The sequence below is a fragment of the Oncorhynchus nerka genome, linkage group LG16 (assembly GCF_034236695.1).
Source record: "Oncorhynchus nerka isolate Pitt River linkage group LG16, Oner_Uvic_2.0, whole genome shotgun sequence".
Classification (NCBI taxonomy): Eukaryota; Metazoa; Chordata; class Actinopteri; order Salmoniformes; family Salmonidae; genus Oncorhynchus; species Oncorhynchus nerka.
Window position 1 is genome coordinate 41,357,952 of NC_088411.1, and position 27,200 is coordinate 41,385,151.

At 39.6% G+C, this 27,200-nt stretch overlaps 1 protein-coding gene across 8 annotated transcripts in view; it reads right to left on the minus strand.

The window, feature by feature from the left end:
* Positions 1-27,200, minus strand: part of LOC115119800 (calcium-activated potassium channel subunit alpha-1a-like) — a 238,410-nt gene that overhangs the window by 43,274 nt on the left and 167,936 nt on the right. For 7 of the 8 annotated variants that reach the window (XM_065002678.1, XM_065002679.1, XM_065002677.1 and 4 more), the window contains 3 exons: positions 26,830-26,906; positions 12,780-12,812; positions 1,761-1,854 (listed from right to left, as the gene is read on the minus strand). In XM_065002678.1, the coding sequence (XP_064858750.1) occupies positions 1,761-1,854; positions 12,780-12,812; positions 26,830-26,906 (204 nt within the window). The remainder of the gene's footprint in view (positions 1-1,760; positions 1,855-12,779; positions 12,813-26,829; positions 26,907-27,200) is intronic. The other variant, XM_065002683.1, reaches the window with a different exon arrangement.

A 27,200-nucleotide genomic window follows, 5' to 3' on the forward strand; every position in this document is an offset into this window, starting at 1 on the left:
GAGGGTAAAAATAGTCTTAGACACACAGTGCCGCAGTAAACAAAATAAACACTGTACATACACACTGTGGTGCGTTAGCGTCCATTTAGCTCAGGGCTATAACATGAAAAGTCTGAATAGTATTAAAAGATCCCCAGAGCTTCGACTACCTTTCCAGGAGCCAGGGAAACCTCCGAAAGCGCTACTGTACAGCTCTGACATTCACTTTGAAGCAAATCAGACGAGGCCAAATGCCTCCAAATAAATTTTACCAGTCAAACAGATCAAAGAAAACCTGCATAAATGACGTGGCGAACAGGGACGCGGTTTAGTTACTGTACAAAGATGATTTTCCTCATGTAAGCAGGTGAACAAATGTTTGTTGGTAACTGTAGGACTGTAGTATTATCTTAACTAGCGTCGAGGTACGTTCAATTACAACTTGCTTTTACACAAAGTATATACAATAGCAATGTACAGTAGAATTCAATCATATTTTATGCATAGAGTTTTACAGTTGTTCCATACTCTGCTATGTGACTTCCCTCTGATCTGGTTTGTCTATTACCTTTCCCCTTGAATGATAATGTCTCTTCTATTCCTTCTAATGGCCTCGTGTTGAATAGCAGTTCCTATCACCCGTCAAAATCAATAAACACTCAATTAATTCTATGGGACAAGATAAAAGCAAGGTAGCATTTGATTTTCAGTTTGGATGGCGATGAGGCATATCATACGTGGTCTTGTAAACCAAAAATAGAACTCAAAGGGATCTACAATAGAGTTGCCGGGGGCGATAGAGCCACAGGAGTCTCTCTGATTGGTTGGTGCTGTCATTAGTGTCACTGATGTTTAAAGGTCCAGTACATGTGGATGGGACTGGGAGGGGTGACAGTTGAGGCCTTAAAGCTAGAGTATTACTCAAACCGCTTCTCATGATCGGTCTGTCTCTCTCATGAAATAAATATTGAAGCTTATGTCTTGTCTTTTTAACAGCTGACAAATTGACAGCGTAGAAATGTTTCAGCTTCAGAGAGTTCTCTGTCTCGCTCTCGTTCTTATTCTGTGTAATGTGTATCATCAAGGAAGTTACGACTTGTGACTGAATTCAGGAAGGTGATCCTGTGTCAAATTTTGCAGACTTGGATTTAAGAAGAAAAAGAAAGTGAAGCTTGTGGTCCGTTAGCGTCCGGTTCAGCTACAACATGAAAAGGTCTTCGTCTGATTAAATCAAAATGGTATATCATTCACTGCAGTTGGGGGGGAACATGGGAAAGTTATGCATCTTGTAAATTTGATAAACTTGTTCTCCCAATTTGGAGACAAGTAGGAGAAAAAAATTACTTGAGTCAGCATCGTTCACACCCTCTTAATTAAGCCCCACTCATCTCCTTAAGAATAAACAAATGAGTCAGCATGGTATCGTCCTCCAGGAAGTAGTGTCTCTATTATCCCCCTCCATTATCTCAGCCAATCAGGGATCCTGCCTTTCTCCCTACATAGCTCAGTGCTTTCTCCTTGGCTAAACTAGGCTCATAATAATTTTTACGAAATTCATACAGTATTAACAAATCCCAGACCAGTCTGTAATCAATGCATACGAAAGTTTCCATGTTCAAGAAGGCATTTCTGCAATACAAATATATATATATTTTTTTAACGGCCCTACTGTGAAGTAGAAAAGAGCGTCAAACGCCTACGATCCTGAATCCGGGCACATATAAAGAAACACTAACGGAACAGTACTGATAGATAGTGTTCTCTTGAAGCTGTTGTCTTACCTCGTCATTTTTGGTGAACCGTTGGGTGAGTTCCTCGTGTTTCCATTGCCTTGTTTCTTTTTAGGTGAAACAGCTGACTGCTGCTCTTCTTCCACTGCAATAACAGGCGAGAGTGGGAGAAGCCAAGGAGGTGAGATCACATACAGGAAGTCTTATACATTTTACTGTAAGTTAGTACACCAAGACAACACAGGACAATCGGTTCAAAAGTCAGAGAAGGTCCCAAAGCAAAAGAGGCAAGACAAGTTAGAATCAGGAACAAGAGACTAGAGGCACAGGAGACTAGAGGAACAGGAGACTAGAGGAACAAGAGACTAGAGGAACAGGAGACTAGAGGAACAGGAGACTAGAGGAACAGGAGACAGGAGACTAGAGGAACAGGAGACTAGAGGAACAGGAGACTAGAGGAACAGGAGACTAGAGGAACAGGAGACTAGAGGAACAGGAGACTAGAGGAACAGGAGACTAGAGGAACAAGAGGAACAGGAGACTAGAGGAACAGGAGACTAGAGGAACAGGAGACTAGAGGAACAGGAGACTAGAGGAACAGGAGACTAGAGGAACAAGAGACTAGAGGAACAGGAGACTAGAGGAACAGGAGACTAGAGGAACAGGAGACTAGAGGAACAGGAGACTAGAGGAACAGGAGACTAGAGGAACAGGAGACTAGAGGAACAAGAGACTAGAGGAACAAGAGACTAGAGGAACAGGAGACTAGAGGAACAGTTGACTAGAGGAACAAGAGACTAGAGGAACAGGAGACTAGAGGAACAGGAGACTAGAGGAACAGGAGACTAGAGGAACAAGAGACTAGAGGAACAAGAGACTAGAGGAACAAGAGACTAGAGGAACAAGAGACTAGAGGAACAGGAGACTAGAGGAACTGGAGATTAGAGGAACAGGAGACTAGAGCAACAGGAGACTAGAGGAACAGGAGACTAGAGGAACAGGAGACTAGAGGAACAGGAGACTAGAGGAACAGGAGACTAGAGGAACAGGAGACTAGAGGAACAAGAGACTAGAGGAACAGGAGACTAGAGGAACAGGAGACTAGAGGAACAAGAGACTAGAGGAACAAGAGACTAGAGGAACAAGAGACTAGAGGAACAAGAGACTAGAGGAACAAGAGACTAGAGGAACAAGAGACTAGAGGAACAGGATGAGGGCGAGGAAGGGGAAAGGACGGGACGGATGTAATGCATGATACAGTACGACCTGACAAATCCCCCAAATGCAACTCAATAGAAATGCATGTGAACATCGTCTGCATTAGTTTAAACATAATGATTCAACATGCCATCACCATCATGCTTCTCATTTAATATACCATTGATTTACTGTAAATCTGACTTATTATAAAATGGATTTACTGTAAATCTGACTTATTATAAAATGGACTTACTGTAAATCTGACTTATTGAATATCTTACAGTATCCTACATACTGTGTGTATAATATGATATGACAACAACACAGTTTCTATTTTATTAGGCAAGAACAAATTCTTATTAACAATGACGGCCTAGGAACAGTGGGTTAACTGCCTTGTTCAGGGAGTTAACCCACTACAGATTTTTTATTTTGTCAGCTCTGGGATTCGATCTAGCAACCTTTTCGGTTACTGGCCCAACACACTAACCACTAGGCTACCTGCCGCCCCAGTATTTTAACATCACACTAAAATCCAAGCCCACATTTTAATGGCATTTACAAATGATACTTTTCCATTTATAGCTTGATACTGTATATATCCGTTCATGTTTTGTATATAAATTGTAATCATCCTCAAGCCATTTCTGAATCGTTCTAGTTTAAAAATGCACAATGGAATCAACCCCTTGGAATAAGTATCACTAGGAGTGTGTGACTGACTGTGACACATGCATTAACCCCAGTAGGTATGCTAATTCAGTAGACATATGTCCATGTCCTATTAAATCTTTACATGAGCAACATAAAAGAACTGCCCAGGGAAAATCACTTGTAAAAGTTCATTCTCTGTTAACTTATATGCAAATAATCTTGTTGACTCTTTAAGTGTATTTGTGGTCAAAGCATGGATAGGAGACAAAAAAAACCACTTCAATAATCCCATCTCAAACTTGTATCTCAAACAGATCGTTTTAAAAAGGCATGCTATTTCCTCATAGAACATGATGTCCTCTCTCTGAGGTGGATGAGCTGACCAATCAACTGTCTAGAGGAAGATGAGCGGGATAATCAGCACTCTACTTTATTTTTTATGAAAGCTATAGGCCCACACCATTCTGTTGATGGCGTACGCCCACACCATTCTGTTGTTGGGGTACGACCCACACCATTCTGTTGTTGGGGTACGCCCACACCATTCTGTTGTTGGGGTACGCCCCACACCATTCTGTTGATGGCGTACGCCCACACCATTCTGTTGTTGGGGTACGACCCACACCATTCTGTTGTTGGGGTACGCCCACACCATTCTGTTGTTGGGGTACGACCCACACCATTCTGTTGTTGGGGTACGACCCACACCATTCTGTTGTTGGGGTACGCCCACACCATTCTGTTGTTGGGGTACGACCCACACCATTCTGTTGTTGGGGTACGACCCACACCATTCTGTTGTTGGGGTACGACCCACACCATTCTGTTGTTGGGGTACGACCCACACCATTCTGTTGTTGGGGTACGACCCACACCATTCTGTTGATGGGGTACGCCCACACCATTCTGTTGATGGAGTACGCCCCACACCATTCTGTTGATGGGGTACGCCCACACCATTCTGTTGTTGGGGTACGACCCACACCATTCTGTTGTTGGGGTACGCCCACACCATTCTGTTGTTGGGGTACGACCCACACCATTCTGTTGTTGGGGTACGACCCACACCACGACCCACACCATTCTGTTGTTGGGGTACGACCCACACCATTCTGTTGTTGGGGTACGACCCACACCATTCTGTTGATGGGGTACGCCCACACCATTCTGTTGATGGAGTACGCCCCACACCATTCTGTTGATGGGGTACGCCCACACCATTCTGTTGATGGAGTACGCCCCACACCATTCTGTTGATGGGGTATGCCCACACCATTCTGTTGATGGGGTACGACCCACACCATTCTGTTGTTGGGGTACGACCCACACCATTCTGTTGTTGGGGTACGACCCACACCATTCTGTTGTTGGGGTACGACCCACACCATTCTGTTGTTGGGGTACGACCCACACCATTCTGTTGATGGGGTACGCCCACACCATTCTGTTGATGGAGTACGCCCCACACCATTCTGTTGATGGGGTACGCCCCACACCATTCTGTTGATGGGGTACGCCCCACACCATTCTGTTGATGGGGTATGCCCACACCATTCCAACAAAGAAAAGCTGTTTTTAACATACCAGTTTAACAATTTTTGTAAGGAAAACTATTTTATAGGTCATATTTCATAGAAATCTCAGAACACCAGGCAGTTCCTTTGAGATGCTTCTACTGCTGGCTATGCAAATCTCTCAGAACGTTCATCTAATTAAGATAATAAAGCATAAATATCACAGAGGTGACATCATAAATATGGGCCCTTTGTTCCAAAGTCTGAATGCATCGGAGATGGCTGGTCTTTAGTTTCCTCTCTCTTCTCAGGGCCTAATGACACTGACTGCCGATGCCCTTGGCTCGTGTAATTAGATTGGTCTGAGTGCCACTATGATTTATTCACAGCTCAGCTGCCCCTTGGACATTGTCTTTACCACTACATGAAACTACACCGACCCAGGGCTCTTCTCTTCGCGGGGAAAATGAATCAGGCTAATTCTTTACGCTAGCTGATATCACATTTCTACACGTGAAGAGAAAGCAGAAAGAACAGCTCCTCAGTGCCAGTACAGTGAAAATGAAATAAAAACAGCAGGTTGACATCTAGCGACTCCTGTGGCGGGCCGGGCGCAGTGCGCGCTGACACAGTCGCCAGGTGTACGGTGTTTCCTCCGACACCTTGGTGCGGCTGGCTTCCGGGTTAAATGGGCATTGTGTCAAGAAGCAGTACGGCTTGGTTGGGTTGTTCTTCGGAGGACGCACGGCTTTCGACCTTCGCCCTCTCCTGAGTACGTACGGGAGTTGCAGCGATGAGACAAGACTGTAACTACCAATTGGATACCATGAAATTGAGGAGAAAAGGAGGTAGTAAGCAACAACAACAAAAATTACAAAAAAATATCCTGGTCCTCAGATGGGCTAACCTCCAATCGCAATGCTGCCGGGCTGTTTATCTATGACAGTATAATGGAGACAGTAGTGAAGCAAAGGTGGAGTGGCTGGAGATTCCTCAGTCAGTGTGTTCAATATTTAGTCGTTCCCAGCTGACAGCTGCACACACTGGGTCATTAGCAAGGAATGTTACACGTGCAACCACTCCACCCCAGCAGTACAGCCTCTGCCTCAGTCACATGCGTTGTGGTAGTGTCGAGCAGGGCGTAGTAAAGCCTAGCTACACCAGACCTCAAGAGGGCTTACAACCCCAGTGCTCTACTCCAGCCTAGCAGCAGCCTCAGTGTTGTGATGTTAGCTAGTATCATTGAGGTTCAACCCGAGGGGGCTTGCATCTACTCCACTCAGCTACAGTCTAAAACAGAACACGTTGTGTGTTGTTATCTAGTGGTGAGCAGGGGCCAAACTAGCCACGTCGTGCTGCATGGCACCACAAGTAGGGTTCTGAACATGTACAGTGTGGTGTTACTGGAGTGACTGGGCTGGTATCTGTATTTATCTAGTGGTGAGCAGGGGCCAAACTAGCCACGTCGTGCTGCATGGCACCACAAGTAGGGTTCTGAACATGTACAGTGTGGTGTTACTGGAGTGACTGGGCTGGTATCTGTATTTATCTAGCAGCCTGCTGGCATCTGCTGCCAGCCCCCCTGGGCCAGCTCTTGGAGGCTATACATTAACACTGAGGGCCTGGAAGACTGCAGGCTTCCTTTACAGTTGTTGACTAGGGGAATTGACCCAGACATGGGCAATACTACTCTACTGTTGCTGCTTTATGGTGGGCTGCGTTGGTTGTGGAGTTGTAGTGCAATTATTTTTTATTTGTTTACATTCATTTAATTAGCCAAGTCAGTTAAGAACAAATTCTTATTTAGAAAGACGGCCAGCCCCGGGCCAAACCCTAACCCGGATGACGCTGGGCCAATTGTGCGCCGCCCTATGGGACTCCCAATCATGGCGGGTTGTGATACAACCTGGAATCGAACCAGGGTCTGTAGTGACGCCACTAGCACTGAGACCTTAGACCGTTGCCCCACTCTGGAGCCCCGAATAGACTGGTTCTGATAGGTTGACCTTTTGATAAAGGGGTCGTCTTTAACTGTCGGACAGAGAAGAATGAAAATCAGCACTAGAGAAGAACCATAGATTATAGTCTATACAGTCTATACTGATAGTCTATACAGTCTATACTGATAGTCTATACAGTCTATACTGGTAGTCTATACAGTCTATACTGATAGTCTATACAGTCTATACTGGTAGTCTATACAGTCTATACTGGTAGTCTATACAGTCTATACTGGTAGTCTATACAGTCTATACTGATAGTCTATACAGTCTATACTGGTAGTCTATACAGTCTATACTGATAGTCTATACAGTCTATACTGATAGTCTATACAGTCTATACTGATAGTCTAACAGTCTATACTGGTAGTCTATACAGTCTATACTGATAGTCTATACAGTCTATACTGATAGTCTATACAGTCTATACTGATAGTCTATACAGTCTATACTGGTAGTCTATACAGTCTATACTGATAGTCTATACAGTCTATACTGATAGTCTATACAGTCTATACTGATAGTCTATACAGTCCATACTGATAGTCTATACAGTCTATACGGATAGTCTATACAGTCTATACTGGTAGTCTATACAGTCTATACTGATAGTCTATACAGTCTATACTGATAGTCTATACAGTCTATACTGATAGTCTATACAGTCTATACTGATAGTCTATACAGTCTATACTGATAGTCTATACAGTCTATACTGATAGTCTATACAGTCTATACTGATAGTCTATACAGTCTATACTGATAGTCTATACAGTCTATACTGATAGTCTATACAGTCTATACTGATAGTCTATACAGTCTATACTGGTAGTCTATACAGTCTATACTGATAGTCTATACAGTCTATACTGATAGTCTATACTGTCTGTAAATTAGGTGCTGTGGGGTTGAATTCGACTGACTTTATAATGGACCGACTATCAGCGGGAATTGTATTTTGCAGATGTGTCATTCACCATTATTTTAAGTCGGGGATCATTCTTTATGGCATAAAAATATGAATAGTTCAATAATTAAGACACTCATTCTTATTAAACACCACTTAAAACCACTAGAAGTAGACTCTTAAAATGAAAATGTTAGATATGACATTTACTTTGATATTCATAATAAACATGAATTAATCAACAGCAGGGCTTTCAGGTGTTTGATTGTTCTAACTATTCTACTATGAGAATAATCGCAACAGACACCTGAAAGGGAGGAACTTAACATATTTTATCACAACAAATCTAATAAACAGAATATTTTGAATCCCTAATCAAAGCTGCAAAATAAATGTGTTTATTTAGTTTTGACTGATCTAGTTTCCTAGTGTTAAAAATATACTTTTTTTTTTATTTATTATGACAAACAAATCTGACAATACCCTCAGGAGAAAGAAAATATCTTTCCACTTCTCCCAAAGCTAGCTGGGATCAGAAGCCAATTTGTATAGAGATGATTATTTAAACGGTCAGCAGGGACAACACATTACCGTTCTGGCTCTAAACCTCCTGCACACTCATCTGTCCCACGTCAAACACATTGTGGCTTTACAGCAGGGACAACACATTGTGGCTTTACAGCAGGGACAACACATTGTGGCTTTACAGCAGGGACAACACATTGTGGCTTTACAGCAGGGACAACACATTGTGGCTTTACAGCAGGGACAACACATTGTGGCTTTACAGCAGGGACAACACATTGTGGCTTTACAGCAGGGACAACACATTGTGGCAGATGTCCTGACTTTCTAAGACCCTCTACTCTAGATGGTCTTTAGTAACGTTGTCTCGTCATCCACTACTTGGAATGAATTGTGAAATCGGAGAGAATAACGCTCAATAATTATGTTTTGTCATTGTCAATCTAAAACAATTAATCTAAACAAGTGAATAGTGTGATCCACTAGCTTATTCGGGTGATTGGTTTTGATAGCCGTTTGATTGGTTTTGATAGCGATTGGTTTTGATTGGGTTTTGGTACCTTATTCGGGTGATTGGTTTTGATAGCCGTTTGATTGGTTTTGGTACCTGTTTGATTGGTTTTGATAGCCGTTTGATTGGTTTTGGTACCTGTTTGATTGGTTTTGATAGCCGTTTGATTGGTTTTGATAGCCGTTTGATTGGTTTTGATAGCCGTTTGATTGGTTTTGGTACCTGTTTGATTGGTTTTGATAGCCGTTTGATTGGTTTTGGTACCCGTTTGATTGGTTTTGATAGCCGTTTGATTGGTTTTGATAGCGTTTGATTGGTTTTGATAACCGTTTGATTGGTTTTGATAGCCGTTTGATTGGTTTTGGTACCCGTTTGATTGGTTTTGATAGCTGTTTGATTGGTTTTGGTACCCGTTTGATTGGTTTTGATAGCCGTTTGATTGGTTTTGGTACCCGTTTGATTGGTTTTGATAGCTGTTTGATTGGTTTTGGTACCCGTTTGATTGGTTTTGATAGCCGTTTGATTGGTTTTGGTACCTGTTTGATTGGTTTTGATAGCCGTTTGATTGGTTTTGATGATTGGTTTTGATACGTTTGATTGGTTTTGATAGCCGTTTGATTGGTTTTGATAGACGTTTGATTGGTTTTGATAGCCGTTTGATTGGTTTTGATAGCCGTTTGATTGGTTTTGATAGCCTTTTGATTGGTTTTGGTACCTGTTTGATTGGTTTTGATACCCGTTTGATTGGTTTTGGTACCTGTTTGATTGGTTTTGATAGCCGTTTGATTGGTTTTGGTACCTGTTTGATTGGTTTTGATAGCCGTTTGATTGGTTTTGATAGCCGTTTGATTGCGTTTGATTGGTTTTGATAGCCGTTTGATTGGTTTTGATAGCCGTTTGATTGGTTTTGGTACCCGTTTGATTGGTTTTGATAGCCGTTTGATTGGTTTTGATAGCCGTTTGATTGGTTTTGATAGCCGTTTGATTGGTTTTGGTACCCGTTTGATTGGTTTTGGTACCTGTTTGATTGGTTTTGATAGCCGTTTGATTGGTTTTGGTACCTGTTTGATTGGTTTTGATAGCCGTTTGATTGGTTTTGATAGCTGTTTGATTGGTTTTGGTACCTGTTTGATTGGTTTTGGTACATGTTTGATTGGTTTTGATAGCTGTTTGATTGGTTTTGGTGGTACCTGTTTGATTGGTTTTGGTACCCGTTTGATTGGTTTTGATAGCCGTTTGATTGGTTTTGGTACCCGTTTGATTGGTTTTGATAGCTGTTTGATTGGTTTTGATAGCTGTTTGATTGGTTTTGGTACCCGTTTGATTGGTTTTGGTACCTGTTTGATTGGTTTTGGTGGTACCTGTTTGATTGGTTTTGGTATCCGTTTGATTGGTTTTGATAGCCGTTTGATTGGTTTTGGTACCCGTTTGATTGGTTTTGATAGCTGTTTGATTGGTTTTGGTACCCGTTTGATTGGTTTTGATAGCCGTTTGATTGGTTTTGGTACCTGTTTGATTGGTTTTGATAGCCGTTTGATTGGTTTTGATAGACGTTTGATTGGTTTTGATAGCCGTTTGATTGGTTTTGATAGACGTTTGATTGGTTTTGATAGCCGTTTGATTGGTTTTGATAGCCGTTTGATTGGTTTTGATAGCCGTTTGATTGGTTTTGGTACCTGTTTGATTGGTTTTGATACCCGTTTGATTGGTTTTGGTACCTGTTTGATTGGTTTTGATAGCCGTTTGATTGGTTTTGATAGCCGTTTGATTGGTTTTGGTACCTGTTTGATTGGTTTTGATAGCCGTTTGATTGGTTTTGATAGCCGTTTGATTGGTTTTGATAGCCGTTTGATTGGTTTTGATAGCCGTTTGATTGGTTTTGATAGCCGTTTGATTGGTTTTGGTACCCGTTTGATTGGTTTTGATAGCCGTTTGATTGGTTTTGATAGCCGTTTGATTGGTTTTGATAGCCGTTTGATTGGTTTTGGTACCCGTTTGATTGGTTTTGGTACCTGTTTGATTGGTTTTGATAGCCGTTTGATTGGTTTTGGTACCTGTTTGATTGGTTTTGATAGCCGTTTGATTGGTTTTGATAGCTGTTTGATTGGTTTTGGTACCTGTTTGATTGGTTTTGGTACCTGTTTGATTGGTTTTGGTGGTACCTGTTTGATTGGTTTTGGTGGTACCTGTTTGATTGGTTTTGGTACCCGTTTGATTGGTTTTGATAGCCGTTTGATTGGTTTTGGTACCCGTTTGATTGGTTTTGATAGCTGTTTGATTGGTTTTGATAGCTGTTTGATTGGTTTTGGTACCCGTTTGATTGGTTTTGGTACCTGTTTGATTGGTTTTGGTGGTACCTGTTTGATTGGTTTTGGTATCCGTTTGATTGGTTTTGATAGCCGTTTGATTGGTTTTGGTACCCGTTTGATTGGTTTTGATAGCTGTTTGATTGGTTTTGATAGCCGTTTGATTGGTTTTGGTACCCGTTTGATTGGTTTTGATAGCTGTTTGATTGGTTTTGGTACCCGTTTGATTGGTTTTGATAGCTGTTTGATTGGTTTTGGTACCCGTTTGATTGGTTTTGATAGACGTTTGATTGGTTTTGATAGACGTTTGATTGGTTTTGATAGACGTTTGATTGGTTTTGATAGCCGTTTGATTGGTTTTGGTACCCGTTTGATTGGTTTTGATAGCTGTTTGATTGGTTTTGATAGCCGTTTGATTGGTTTTGGTACCCGTTTGATTGGTTTTGATAGCTGTTTGATTGGTTTTGGTACCCGTTTGATTGGTTTTGATAGACGTTTGATTGGTTTTGATAGACGTTTGATTGGTTTTGATAGCCGTTTGATTGGTTTTGGTACCCGTTTGATTGGTTTTGGTACCTGTTTGATTGGTTTTGATAGCTGTTTGATTGGTTTTGGTACCTGTTTGATTGGTTTTGGTGGTACCTGTTTGATTGGTTTTGGTATCAGTTTGATTGGTTTTGATAGCCGTTTGATTGGTTTTGATACCTGTTTGATTGGTTTTGGTAGCCGTTTGATTCCAGGTTCTCTTGAGATTCACCAGACATAACTGTTATCTGAGAACTACACCGCTTTACTCTACAGTGCAGTGATCTTAGCACTAATATCCAGAGATTCACTACCTTAGAGCAGTAGCACCATCTACTGCTCAAATTAAAACTAATACTTACTGAAACATAACGTTTTGGGATAAAACTGAAAAACACATGTCGTTCTGTGTTATAAAAATGTAAAGTTATCATGAAAGACATACGTAGTTAATTTGCCTCACGTACCATTACAGCCATGACAGTATTTTCTGTCACAGGGCAACACCAGACAGACACTAACCTCCCTCCTAAAGACACACAGACCAGTCCAGTAATAGACCGTGTCTTTTTCAACGTCAGTGGGTGGAGGATGTGGGATTATTGAGCAGTGAGACACAGCAACTGGCGAGCTGGGTTGAGGTCAATTATATTCCAATTCTGTCAATTCAGGAAGTAAACAGAAATTCCAATTGGATTTTTTTTCTCAAAGAAATTTAGGAAAACTGGAATTGGAAATTCAGTTTACTTCCTGAAATAATTATTTAACTGAAATGACCCCAAACCTGCTGACGAGCAAACAGGAAAATATGGAGAGTTAGATAGACACAGTCAGAAAGATGTAGGCAGGGACAGGGGACTGAGAGGAGGGTTAACGACGTTAAGAAACAAATGTAATAACAAAAACATACATGGAAATCAAAACTTACTTGATTTGATATATCCGTTATAGTTATTTTTTGCTGAGAAAGATGCAAAGACAATGAAAAGTTACAGGGTTGTTGCAATGAGAGCAAATTATATGGCCTGATAATACAGGGTATAACGGAAGGTTATAATGTCAGTTATAAAGCTGCTGTTGGGTTCAATCTCTTTAAGGCACTTCTGAACTGAGGTGTGCCTTGAAGACAAAATGGACCAAGCAATGGAAAATAACGATTGGTTAGTAAAACATAAGGATGTTTCAATGACTTGCAGTGATGCCGTCAGCTCAGCCAGATCTCACCAGATTGACTTCAGTATTCAAAATGTTTCCAGATCCCCAAGACGTTAGGAGATGAGCCCCCCCACAAAGGTTTAATAATGAAGTCAGACTGTGATACTTCCTTGGTCAGGGAGCTGAAATTATGAATGGTTAATTAACTTAACATGATAAACCTTATTGTTACTGACACATACAGTACCTCATACATCATGACGGAGACCTATATATAGAACAGGATATTTACAAAGGAAAGGTTTTGGGGAGTAGGTTTCCCTACTCTCCATGAAAAAGAGTATCCCAGATTCCACATGATTTACTTTCTGTATGTCACCTTTTGGACCCCTGTAGAGTCCAACATATTCATCAATACCTTACCTATTGGACCCCTGTAGAGTCCAACATATTCATCAATACCTTACCTATTGGACCCCTGTAGAGTCCAACATATTCATCAATACCTTACCTATTAGACCCCTGTAGAGTCCAACATATTCATCAATACCTTACCTATTGGACCCCTGTAGAGTCCAACATATATTCATCAATACCTTACCTATTGGACCCCTGTAGAGTCCAACATATTCATCAATACCTTACCTATTGGACCCCTGTAGAGTCCAACATATTCATCAATACCTTACCTATTGGACCCCTGTAGAGTCCAACATATTCATCAATACCTTACCTATTGGACCCCTGTAGAGTCCAACATATTCATCAATACCTTACCTATTGGACCCCTGTAGAGTCCAACATATTCATCAATACCTTACCTATTGGACCCCTGTAGAGTCCAACATATTCATCAATACCTTACCTATTGGACCCCTGTAGAGTCCAACATATTCATCAATACCTTACCTATTAGACCCCTGTAGAGTACAACATAAAGCTCAGGTTTTTTAGCTAATGGCAGGACAGTGAGGGGACATGTTCAACCATGGAGCGTGCTGGTCCTGGCATCTGTTGCCTGCGATTGGCCGGCACAGAACTAACAGGCTAGGATCTGTCCCACAACAAGAGAATGAAAAGAGGGACACCTAGTCAGTTCTGAATGCAGTGAACCGAAAAGTGTCTTTCACATTTAACCCAACCCCTCTGAATCAGAGAGGTGTAGGGGGACAGCCTTAATCGACGTCCACAGCACCTAAGGAGCAGTTGTTGACGGTTACCTGAATTGCACAAGGGAGGAATGGCAGATTGTTTCACCTTGCCGCCCAGGGGAGTCTAACCAGCAACCTTTTGGTTACTGGCCCAGTTACTGGTTACCGCTACGCTACCTACCACCCGAAGAAGAGAGAGAGAGAGAGAGATGGGGAGAGCGATGGAGCGGGAGAGAGAGAGAAATGGAGAGAGTGATAGTGAGAGAGAGAGAGAAATGGAGAGAGAGATGGAGTGGGAGAGAGAGAGAAATGGAGAGAGAGATGAAGCGAGAGTGAGCGAGAGAGGGAGAGGAGGGGAGAGGGGGCTCTGGGAGGCCTGGGGGTTAGGAACTGTCACCCTGAGTTTCATGACAACTGGTAACACTCTCAAAATGAAAATGCAAACATAATTTTCATGTCAGCCCGCATGAGGCCCTGCTCTCAGCGTTAAGCACTCCGTGTAGACAGCGACTCTGGAGTATTCTCTGCTAACTTAGCCATGCAGCCAGACTACGGCTAGCCAGCTAGTCACATCCACAACAGCCCTAGCTGGAAGACTGCAGCTGAGGGGAGAGGACAGACCCCCAGAGAGACTAGACTATCCGCTTTTGATCTTATTAAACATTATTTAACAACAACATTAACAACATTACCAACACATTGCATATTCTGCTCTTCCCATGCCACGCAACAGTGTGGGTTGATGACGTCATGCTCCGACGCACTCAGAGGAGATACAAAATGCCTTAGTTATCTGAGACTAAAGCCCCCCCCCCGGCTCCATGTCTGTATTTCTGTCTGTAGGGACTTGTTTCTTGACAAACTGTGTTGTCTTTACAACCCCTTGAATCTGCAAGCATCTACTGTAATTGAGGGAGGGTGATTAAGGTCACTAGTAAAGAAATGTAAAAGTCCTACGGTTGGTAACACATGGGCTACAGTAGTATGAAACCCTACGACAATAACATTAGATTCTGAACATTACAAATAATAAAGCCAAGCAGAATTGGTATTTTGTCCACGAAAAAACATTGTAACATTAACAGAAATATAGAATTTGGTCAATAAACAGTATTTCGTCTATTTAAAGTATTTAAACCCACTAAATAACCAACTATAAAACGGGAAATCATGTGTCACTTACTAAAGGATAACCAAAACAGCATTAAAACACATTCCAGACGAACATAGCATGCTCTAGAAGACAACTAGGAGCAGGACAAAGATGCAACAGGATAACCAACATCATCATAACACTGATCTCCAACATCAATCAACAACATCCACAATCACGGCAGTCACTAAACAAAACGCACATATGTAGACTATTAGACTATTAGACTATTGATGCATTCTGACCGACACAGAAAACAAACAAACCAAAGACTCTGTATTGCATGTCCATGCACACACACACACAGACACACACACACACACACACACACATGGATGACACACGTGTCACGTTGACAACTTACAGGCACGTAAAGTGGTCGAGCAATCATTAAGAGAGACAGGAGAGAGAGGGAAACCACGTCGCTGAAGGGTGTCCTTCGCGTTACTATGGTGATGCACATTGGCCGACATGCGAGAGCAGTCACGCTCTGAACGGCCGCAATCAAAACAACATGCCAGCGTCATTCTCTTGTAGACGGACACCTTGGCTACAGTCATGGGACGGTTGGGCGGTTGGAGAGATGGAAGGATGAGAGGAAGGGAAGGAAAGGCAGCAGGTTAATGGCAAGGCAAGGTTATTCTGTAACCTAGTGAGGGGGGGGGGGATTGGGAGAGACGTGGGAGGGGCGCTAATATCGTTAATATCAAACGTTAATATCAAAGGGTCAGCAGGTTAAATAGACTGTCAGGAACACTGCTTGACTGTACCCATCTGATACAATAGGTGAGAGGCTGGGTTACTGTACCCATCTAATAGGTGAGAGGCTGGGTTACTGTACCCATCTAATAGGTGAGAGGCTGGGTTACTGTACCCATCTGATACAATAGGTGAGAGGCTGGGTTACTGTACCCATCTAATAGGTGAGAGGCTGGGTTACTGTACCCATCTGATACAATAGGTGAGAGGCTGGGTTACTGTACCCATCTAATAGGTGAGAGGCTGGGTTACTGTACCCATCTGATACAATAGGTGAGAGGCTGGGTTACTGTACCCATCTGATACAATAGGTGAGAGGCTGGGTTACTGTACCCATCTGATAGGTGAGTGACTGGGTTACTGTACCCATCTAAAAGGTGAGTGACTGGGTTACTGTACCCATCTGATAGGTGAGTGACTGGGTTACTGTACCCATCTGATGGGTGAGTGACTGGGTTACTGTACCCATCTAAAAGGTGAGTGACTGGGTTACTGTACCCATCTGATGGGTGAGTGACTGGGTTACTGTACCCATCTAATAGGTGAGTGACTGGGTTACTGTACCCATCTGATGGGTGAGTGACTGGGTTACTGTACCCATCTGATGGGTGAGTGACTGGGTTACTGTACCCATCTGATGGGTGAGTGACTGGGTTACTGTACCCATCTGATGGGTGAGTGACTGGGTTACTGTACCCATCTGATGGGTGAGTGACTGGGTTACTGTACCCATCTGATGGGTGAGTGACTGGGTTACTGTACCCATCTAATAGGTGAGTGACTGGGTTACTGTACCCATCTGATGGGTGAGTGACTGGGTTATTGTACCCATCTGATGGGTGAGTGACTGGGTTACTGTACCCATCTGATGGGTGAGTGACTGGGTTACTGTACCCATCTGATGGGTGAGTGACTGGGTTACTGTACCCATCTGATGGGTGAGTGACTGGGTTACTGTACCCATCTGATGGGTGAGTGACTGGGTTACTGTACCCATCTGATGGGTGAGTGACTGGGTTACTGTACCCATCTGATGGGTGAGTGACTGGGTTACTGTACCCATCTAATAGGTGAGTGACTGGGTTACTGTGCCCATCTGATGGGTGAGTGACTGGGTTACTGTGCCCATCTGATGGGTGAGTGACTGGGTTACTGTACCCATCTGATGGGTGAGTGACTGGGTTACTGTACCCATCTGATGGGTGAGTGACTGGGTTACTGTACCCATCTGATGGGTGAGTGACTGGGTTACTGTACCCATCTGATGGGTGAGTGACTGGGTTATTGTACCCATCTGATGGGTGAGTGACTGGGTTACTGTGCCCATCTGATGGGTGAGTGACTGGGTTACTGTACCCATCTGATGGGTGAGTGACTGGGTTACTGTGCCCATCTGATGGGTGAGTGACTGGGTTACTGTACCCATCTGATGGGTGAGTGACTGGGTTATTGTACCCATCTGATGGGTGAGTGACTGGGTTACTGTGCCCATCTGATGGGTGAGTGACTGGGTTACTGTACCCATCTGATGGGTGAGTGACTGGGTTACTGTACCCATCTGATGGGTGAGTGACTGGGTTACTGTACCCATCTGATGGGTGAGTGACTGGGTTATTGTACCCATCTGATGGGTGAGTGACTGGGTTACTGTACCCATCTGATGGGTGAGTGACTGGGTTATTGTACCCATCTGATGGGTGAGTGACTGGGTTACTGTGCCCATCTGATGGGTGAGTGACTGGGTTACTGTACCCATCTGATGGGTGAGTGACTGGGTTACTGTACCCATCTGATGGGTGAGTGACTGGGTTACTGTGGATCATACGTCTCGTACTGATCCACCGTATCACAGTTACACCACAGTTAAATCACATGGTATAATATGCAGCCTGGTGACCAGACTGCTCGCGCGCGTCTGTCCATGTGCACCATCGAGCGTATGTTGATTTTGTCCACTCACACCAGACGCGATCAGGACACGCAGGTTGAAATATCAAAATGAACTCTGAACCAACTATATTCATTTGGGGACAGGTTGAAAAGCATTAAACATTAATGGCAATTTCGCTTCTTAGCTTGCTGTTGCTAGCTTATTTGTCCTGGGATATAAACATTGGGGTTGTTATTTTAGCTGAAATGCACTCCGAGAATTTATCCACAGATAAAAGTGTAAATGTAGTTCGTTTCTAGCAATTTCTCCTCCTACAGGCTTCTTCTTCTGTGGACTTTATATGGCGGTTGGCAACCAACTTTAAGGTGCATTAGCACCACCAACTGGACTGGAGTGTGAACCTCAGTTCATCTTTCAATCACCCACGTGGGTATATGCTCCTAAAAACCAATGAGGAGATAGGAGAGGCGAGACTTGCTTGCTCGTCAATCGTCACAAATAGAATCAAGTTCTATTTTAGCGCCTGGCTACGCAGACGCTCGTTGACACTCGCTGACGCTCGTTGGCGCTCGTTGACGCTCGTTGGCGCTCGTTGACGCTCGTTGACGCTCATTGACAAAGATCACTCACTGCAGCAAAGATCACTCACTGCAGCAAAGATCACTCACTGCAGCAAAGATCACTCACTGCAGCAAAGATCACTCACTGCAGCAAAGATCACTCACTGCAGCAAAGATCACTCACTGCAGCAAAGATCACTCACTGCAGCAAAGATCACCCACTGCAGCAAAGTAGCTGCATTTGCATTTGTTTAAGCTGTTTTCTAGTGACGTTTATTTGGATACATCCATGACAATGAGCTAATGAGGTGCGATTTCGCCTGGCATAGAAAATGTGCTCTCTCGTCAGAGGAGCTAGCCAACAACACAGCTAACACAATCACTTCACACTGAGGCTGGAAAGACTGAAAACTAGCTGCACTACGTTTAGTTCTACCTGTTTTCTATTGACATTTCTTTGTATATATCCATAAAAATGATGCCAGCTGATTCATGATTTAGACTGGTTGAGAAACGCTGCCTGTCTGTCTGTTTGTCTCGTCCCGACTCCCGACACGTTCATTACTATGGGACAGTTGGAGATCGAATTTGAATATTGAAACAATGTTGAGAGACAGACAGCAACGTTTATACAAATCTCCGCTGTTAAAAACTGGCCTAAAAAAAGTGTGAGATAATGTCTAGATGCTTTTTATAGCAGAGATCAAGTTTATAAATTGTTGCCTCCTGGGTGGCGCAGTGGTCTAGGGCACTGCAACACAACGCAGCGCTAGCTGTGCCACCAGAGACTCTGGGTTCGCGCCCAGGCTCTGTCGCAGCCGGGCCGCGACCAGGAGGTCTGTGGGGCAACGCACAATTGGCCTAGCGTCGTCTGGGTTAGGGAGGGTTTGGCCAGTAGGGATATCCTTGTCTCATTGCGCACCAGCGACTCCTGTGGAGGGCCGGGCGCAGTGCACGCTAACCAAGGTAGCGTGGTGCTTCCGGGTTGGAACCTCAACCTTCGTCTCTCCTGAGCCCGCACGGGAGTTGTAACGATGAGACAAGATAGTAATTACTAACAATTGGATACCATGAAATTGGGGAGAAAAGGAGGTAAAATAAGAAATATATATATATATATATATAAAAAAGTTTATAAATTGTCTGGCTGGGCTGATGAGACAGTGGATTGCTCAGTCAGATGGAACAGAGTGAATAGGCATTCCAACGTCATAGATTTAGCCGGTGGTAACTTGTGGAATCTGGTTTTAACCAATCAGCATTCAGGTCGTTGTATAAAGGCCAACAACTAAGTCAATATCCTATATTCAATATCCAATCATGTTTGCTGCTTTCACAGTATCTTTTGATTTATTTTGAGCATTTCTGAGTTCTAACCATTGACTCATTCTAACCTCATCCAGATTGTTGAAGTGTTAGGAGGACATCTGGTGGTAGTCTGCAGTAACTGTTTCAAGTGAAATTGAGTCCAGAGATATGGGTGGTACATTCTATCTTAGGGTTTTGACTGCGTTAAATGTTCTCCTTCACCAGAGAGTAAAGCGTGCAAATGAGAAATGAATGAAGAACGCAGGCAGGTAGCAGTATTGAGCTTCAACACATGCTATATGAATGAATAACGCAGGCAGGCAGCAGTATTGACCTTTGCCTGTGTCCTTATGAAGAAAGTGTCCTGTGTCCTTATGAAGAAAGGACGCAGGCAGGCAGCAGTATTGACCTTCAACACATGCTATATGAATGAATAACGCAGGCAGGCTGCAGTATTGACCTTCGTCACATGATATATGAAGAAAGGAGGCAGGCAGGCAGCAGTATTGACCTTCGCCACATGATATATGAAGAAAGGAGGCAGGCAGGCAGCAGTATTGACCTTCGCCACATGATATATGAAGAAAGGAGGCAGGCAGGCAGCAGTATTGACCTTCGCCACATGCGACATGGACAGTAATTTCAACAATAACAGATCTAATTCAAGGCAGTAGACTGTACTATGGAGGGGAACGGTAGGGTACCCATATCACTCACAATAGATCACTATAGGTGAACCGTTAACACATTGTGTTCCAAGGCAGCAGGAAGAGAACACATCAAGAGTTAGGGTCAATAGGTATGGACATAACATATAAAAGACAAGACAAGCGTCTCCAGTCTAGGCACACCGTTGAATAAGCCTGTTTGAAATCACCAAAGGAGAAACACAGACGTTAGGCAGATCAAAACTGTTTTCCTTGCTGTTGAGACAGGTCCCAGATCTGTTTGTACTGTTCTGCCAACTCCTATAATCATTGTCACGCCAAAACATGACAGATCTGGGACCAGGGTATATTCTGCTTTATCCTCTTGCTCTTAAATCAGAACATCACTGTATTGACTATCATTATCTATTGATTATCATTATCTATTGATTATCATTATGTATTGATTGCTACGGTTATGTATTGATTATCATTATATATTGATTGCTACATTAATGTATTGATTATCATGATGTATTGATTGCTACATTAATGTATTGATTATCATTCTGTATTGATTGCTACATTCATGTATTGATTATCATTATGTAGTGATTGCTACATTAATGTATTGATTATCATTATGTATCGATTGCTACGGTTATGTATTGATTATCATTATATATTATATATATGTAATACATGTATCACTAGCCACTTTAACTATGCCACTTTGTTTACTTTGTCTACATACTCATCTCATATGTATATACTGTACTCGATACCATCTACTGTATGCTGCTCTGTACCATCACTCATTCATATATCCTTATGTACATATTCCTTATCCCCTTACACTGTGTATAAGACAGTAGTTTTGGAATTGTTAGTTAGATTACTTGTTGGTTATCACTGCATTGTCGGAACTAGAAGCACAAGCATTTCGCTACACTCGCATTAACATCTGCTAACCATGTGTAAGTGACAAATACATTTGATTTGATTTGATTTGATTATGTATTGATTGCTACGTTAATGTATTGATTATCATTATGTATTGATTGCTACATTAATGTATTGATTATCGTTATGTACTGATTATCATTATGTATTGATTATCATTATGTATTGATTGCTACGTTAATGCATTGATTATCATTCTGTATTGATTGCTACATTAATGTATTGATTATCATTATGTATTGATTGCTACATTAATGTATTGATTATCATTATGTATTGATTGCTACATTAATGTATTGATTATCATTATGTATTGACTGCTACATTAATGTATTGATTATCATTATGTATTGATTGCTACATTAATGTATTGATTATCATGATGTATTGATTGCTACATTAATGTATTGATTATCATTATGTATTGATTGCTACATTAATGCATTGATTATCATGATGTACTGATTGCTACATGAATGTATTGATTATCATTATGTATTGATTGCCACGTTAATGTATCGATTATCATTATGTATTGATTATCATTATGTATTGATTGCTACGTTAATGTATTGATTATCATTATGTATTGATTACTACATTAATGTATTGATTATCATTATGTATTGATTGCTACATTAATGCATTGATTATCATTATGTACTGATTTCTACATGCATGTATTGATTATCATTATCTATTGATTGCTACATGAATGTATTGATTATCATGATGTATTGATTGCTACATTAATGTATTGATTATCATTATGCAGTGATTGCTACGTTAATGTATTGATTATCATTATGTAGTGATTGCTACATTAATGTATTGATTATCATTATGTATCGATTGCTACGTTAATGTATTGATTATCATTATGCATTGATTATCATTATGTATTGATTGCTACGTTAATGTATTGATTACCATTGTGTATTGATTGCTACATTAATGTATTGATTATCATTATGTATTGATTGCTACATTAATGTATTTATTATCATTATCTATTGATTGCTACGTTAATGTATTGATTATCATTCTGTATTGATTGCTGCATTCATGTATTGATTATCATTATGTATTGATTGCTACATTCATGTATTGATTATCATTATGTAGTGATTGCTACATTAATGTATTGATTATCATTATGTATTGATTGCTACATTAATGTATTAATTATCATTATGTATTGATTGCTACATTCATGTATTGATAATCATTATGTATTGATTGCTACGGTTATGTATTGATTATCATTATATATTGATTGCTACATTAATATATTGATTATCATGATGTATTGATTGCTACATTAATGTATTGATTATCATTATGTATTGATTGCTACATTAATGCATTGATTATCATGATGTATTGATTGCTACATTAATGTATTGATTATCATTATGTATTGATTGCTACGTTAATGTATTGATTATCATTATGTATTGATTGCTACATTAATGTATTGATTATCATTATGTACTGATTATCATTATGTATTGATTGCTACATTAATGTATTGATTATCATTATGTATTGATTATCATTATGTATTGATTATCATTATGTATTGATTGCTACATTAATGTATTGATTATCATTAATGTATTGATTATCATTATGTATTGATTATCATTATGTATTGATTGCTACATTAATGTATTGATTATCATTATGTATTGATTGCTACATTAATGTATTGATTATCATTATGTATTGATTGCTACATTAATGCATTGATTATCATTATGTACTGATTGCTACATGAATGTATTGATTATCATTATGTATTGATTGCCACGTTAATGTATCGATTATCATTATGTATTGATTATCATTATGTATTGATTGCTACGTTAATGTATTGATTATCATTATGTATTGATTACTACATTAATGTATTGATTATCATTATGTATTGATTGCTACATTAATGCATTGATTATCATTATGTACTGATTTCTACATGCATGTATTGATTATCATTATCTATTGATTGCTACATGAATGTATTGATTATCATGATGTATTGATTGCTACATTAATGTATTGATTATCATTATGCAGTGATTGCTACGTTAATGTATTGATTATCATTATGTAGTGATTGCTACATTAATGTATTGATTATCATTATGTATCGATTGCTACGTTAATGTATTGATTATCATTATGCATTGATTATCATTATGTATTGATTGCTACGTTAATGTATTGATTACCATTGTGTATTGATTGCTACATTAATGTATTGATTATCATTATGTATTGATTGCTACATTAATGTATTTATTATCATTATCTATTGATTGCTACGTTAATGTATTGATTATCATTCTGTATTGATTGCTGCATTCATGTATTGATTATCATTATGTATTGATTGCTACATTCATGTATTGATTATCATTATGTAGTGATTGCTACATTAATGTATTGATTATCATTATGTATTGATTGCTACATTAATGTATTAATTATCATTATGTATTGATTGCTACATTCATGTATTGATAATCATTATGTATTGATTGCTACGGTTATGTATTGATTTTCATTATATATTGATTGCTACATTAATATATTGATTATCATGATGTATTGATTGCTACATTAATGTATTGATTATGTATTGATTGCTACATTAATGCATTGATTATCATGATGTATTGATTGCTACATTAATGTATTGATTATCATTATGTATTGATTGCTACGTTAATGTATTGATTATCATTATGTATTGATTGCTACATTAATGTATTGATTATCATTATGTACTGATTATCATTATGTATTGATTGCTACGTTAATGTATTGATTGTCATGATGTATTGATTGCTACGTTAATGTATTGATTATCATTATGTATTGATTGCTACGTTAATGTATTGATTGTCATTATGTATTGATTGCTACATTAATGCATTGATTATCATGATGTACTGATTGCTACATTAATGTATTGATTATCATTATGTATTGATTGCCACGTTAATGTATCGATTATCATTATGTATTGATTATCATTATGTATTGATTGCTACGTTAATGCATTGATTATCATTATATATTGATTGCTACATTAATGTATTGATTATCATTATGTATTGATTGCTACATTAATGTATTGATTATCATTATGTATTGATTGCTTCATTAATGCATTGATTATCATGATGTACTGATTGCTACATGAATGTATTGATTATCATTATGTATTGATTGCCACGTTAATGTATCGATTATCATTATGTATTGATTATCATTATGTATTGATTGCTACGTTAATGCATTGATTATCATTATATATTGATTGCTACATTAATGTATTGATTATCATTATGTATTGATTGCTACATTAATGTATTGATTATCATTATGTATTGATTGCTACATTAATGCATGGATTATCATTATGTACTGATTGCTACATGAATGTATTGATTATCATTATGTATTGATTGGTACGTTAATGTATCGATTATCATTATGTATTGATTATCATTATGTATTGATTGCTACGTTAATGTATTGATTATCATTATGTATTGATTACTACATTAATGTATTGATTATCATTATGTATTGATTGCTACATTAATGTATTGATTATCATTATGTATTGATTGCTACATTAATGTATTTATTATCATTATCTATTGATTGCTACGTTAATGTATTGATTATCATTCTGTATTGATTGCTACATTCATGTATTGATTATCATTATGTATCGATTGCTACATTAATGTATTTATTATCATTATCTATTGATTGCTACGTTAATGTATTGATTATCATTATGTATTGATTATCATTATGTATTGATTGCTACGTTAATGTATTGATTATCATTATGTATTGATTGGTACGTTAATGTATCGATTATCATTATGTATTGATTACTACATTAATGTATTGATTATCATTATGTGTTGATTGCTACATTAAATATGAATAAGTGTACGTTCCAAATGGTTCCCTATGGTTTATATAGTGCACTACATATAGTGCACTACTTATGACCAGGGCCATGTGAGCCCATTTGAAACCCATCCTTAGAACACAGATGGAAAATACATTTTCTGTAGACAGTTATTTATGCATTCACTGCTTGTTAAAAAGGGGCAATCTGCAGTTCGAACAATAACAAAGTGGCCACCCTGCCACAGGTTTGGTAACCAGTTGAGGGATGGGGCTGGAGAAATGTAACTACTCTCAAATCCATGAACAAAGTTATGGATACAAGGACTGACCATCCGTGATATCTACATGATCGTTAAACTGATATTTTGAGGCAATAAATATTTACATTATTTACAAATAAAGGAATGAAACAAGTTTATATTTTGGTTTCTGATGGGGTACGTCAGTTGAACAAAGCTCACGTGACATCTATAAGTTATATTCTTCAAGAATCAACGGGTCTATATATCATCGATTTGAATCTTAATCTTAAAATGGATATAAGAACTGTAGATTTGCCCCTTTAAACTAGTCCTACGGCCTACGGCCTTTCCAGATGCAGAGGTCAACTGGTTTTATCCTGTAAATTGTCAATAAAGGACTTAACTGTTTTAGTGGCTATGTAGGTCATGTCAGGACAATGTCTGTATCCCCAATGACACCCTCTTTTCCCTATATACTACACGTCTTTTGACCGACGCCCCAAAGTAGTGCACTGTGAAGGGAATATGGCTCCATTTGGGACACAGGCCAACGACACTATAATGTTTATGCTAATGTTAGCTCCGCTTAAACCTAGACTGTAAACAAATTCCTGTCAACACTCATCTATAGTATAGTATACACATAGTATAGTACACATATAGTATAGTACACATATAGTAGAGTACACCTATAGTATAGCGTAGCACACATATTGCATAGTATACATTTAGTATAATACACATATAGTATTGTAGAGTACACGTATAGTATAGCACACTTATAGTATAGTATACAGTTAGTATAGTACACATATAGTATTGTAGAGTGCACATATAGTACAATAGTATATTACATGTATAGCATAGTATATTATATGTATAGTATGGTATAGTACACATATGCGATTGCAGAGTACCTTTATAGTACACATATAGTATAGTATATTACGTGTATAGTACATATATAGTATAGTATAATACATGTATATTATAGTACACAAAGTATAGTACGCATATAATATAGCACACATATAGTATTTCTAGAGTACACATATAGTATAGTAAACAAGTAAACATATAGTATAGTACACATATAGTAAAGTACAGTACACATATAGTATAGTACATGTATAGTATACACTGTGCTGAAATATCGTGCATTAAAACGCTCAATAAATATTATTTTTAAAGAACAGTAAATACTTACATCGTTTGCATCCACATTTCTTTATCCTTTTAGGATCTGTGATGTCATCGTGGCACGCTTTGCAGTAGAAAAGTGCCCTATGAAAACACCCCAGGCATATTTTAGTATCCAACCATCAGTAAGTCCAAGACTAATTTAACATAATTTCATGTCAAACTCTATTTGGAGCCTTTCTGAGTCTTTTCTACAGAGAACAATTAAATACTTTCACATACAGGGCATTCGGGAATGTATTCAGACCCTTTGACTTTTTCCACATTTTGTTACGTTACAGCCTTATTCTAAAATGTATTTAATCGTTTTTTCCCTTATCAATCTACACACAATACCCATAATGACATCACAATGCCCCATAATGACATCACAATGCC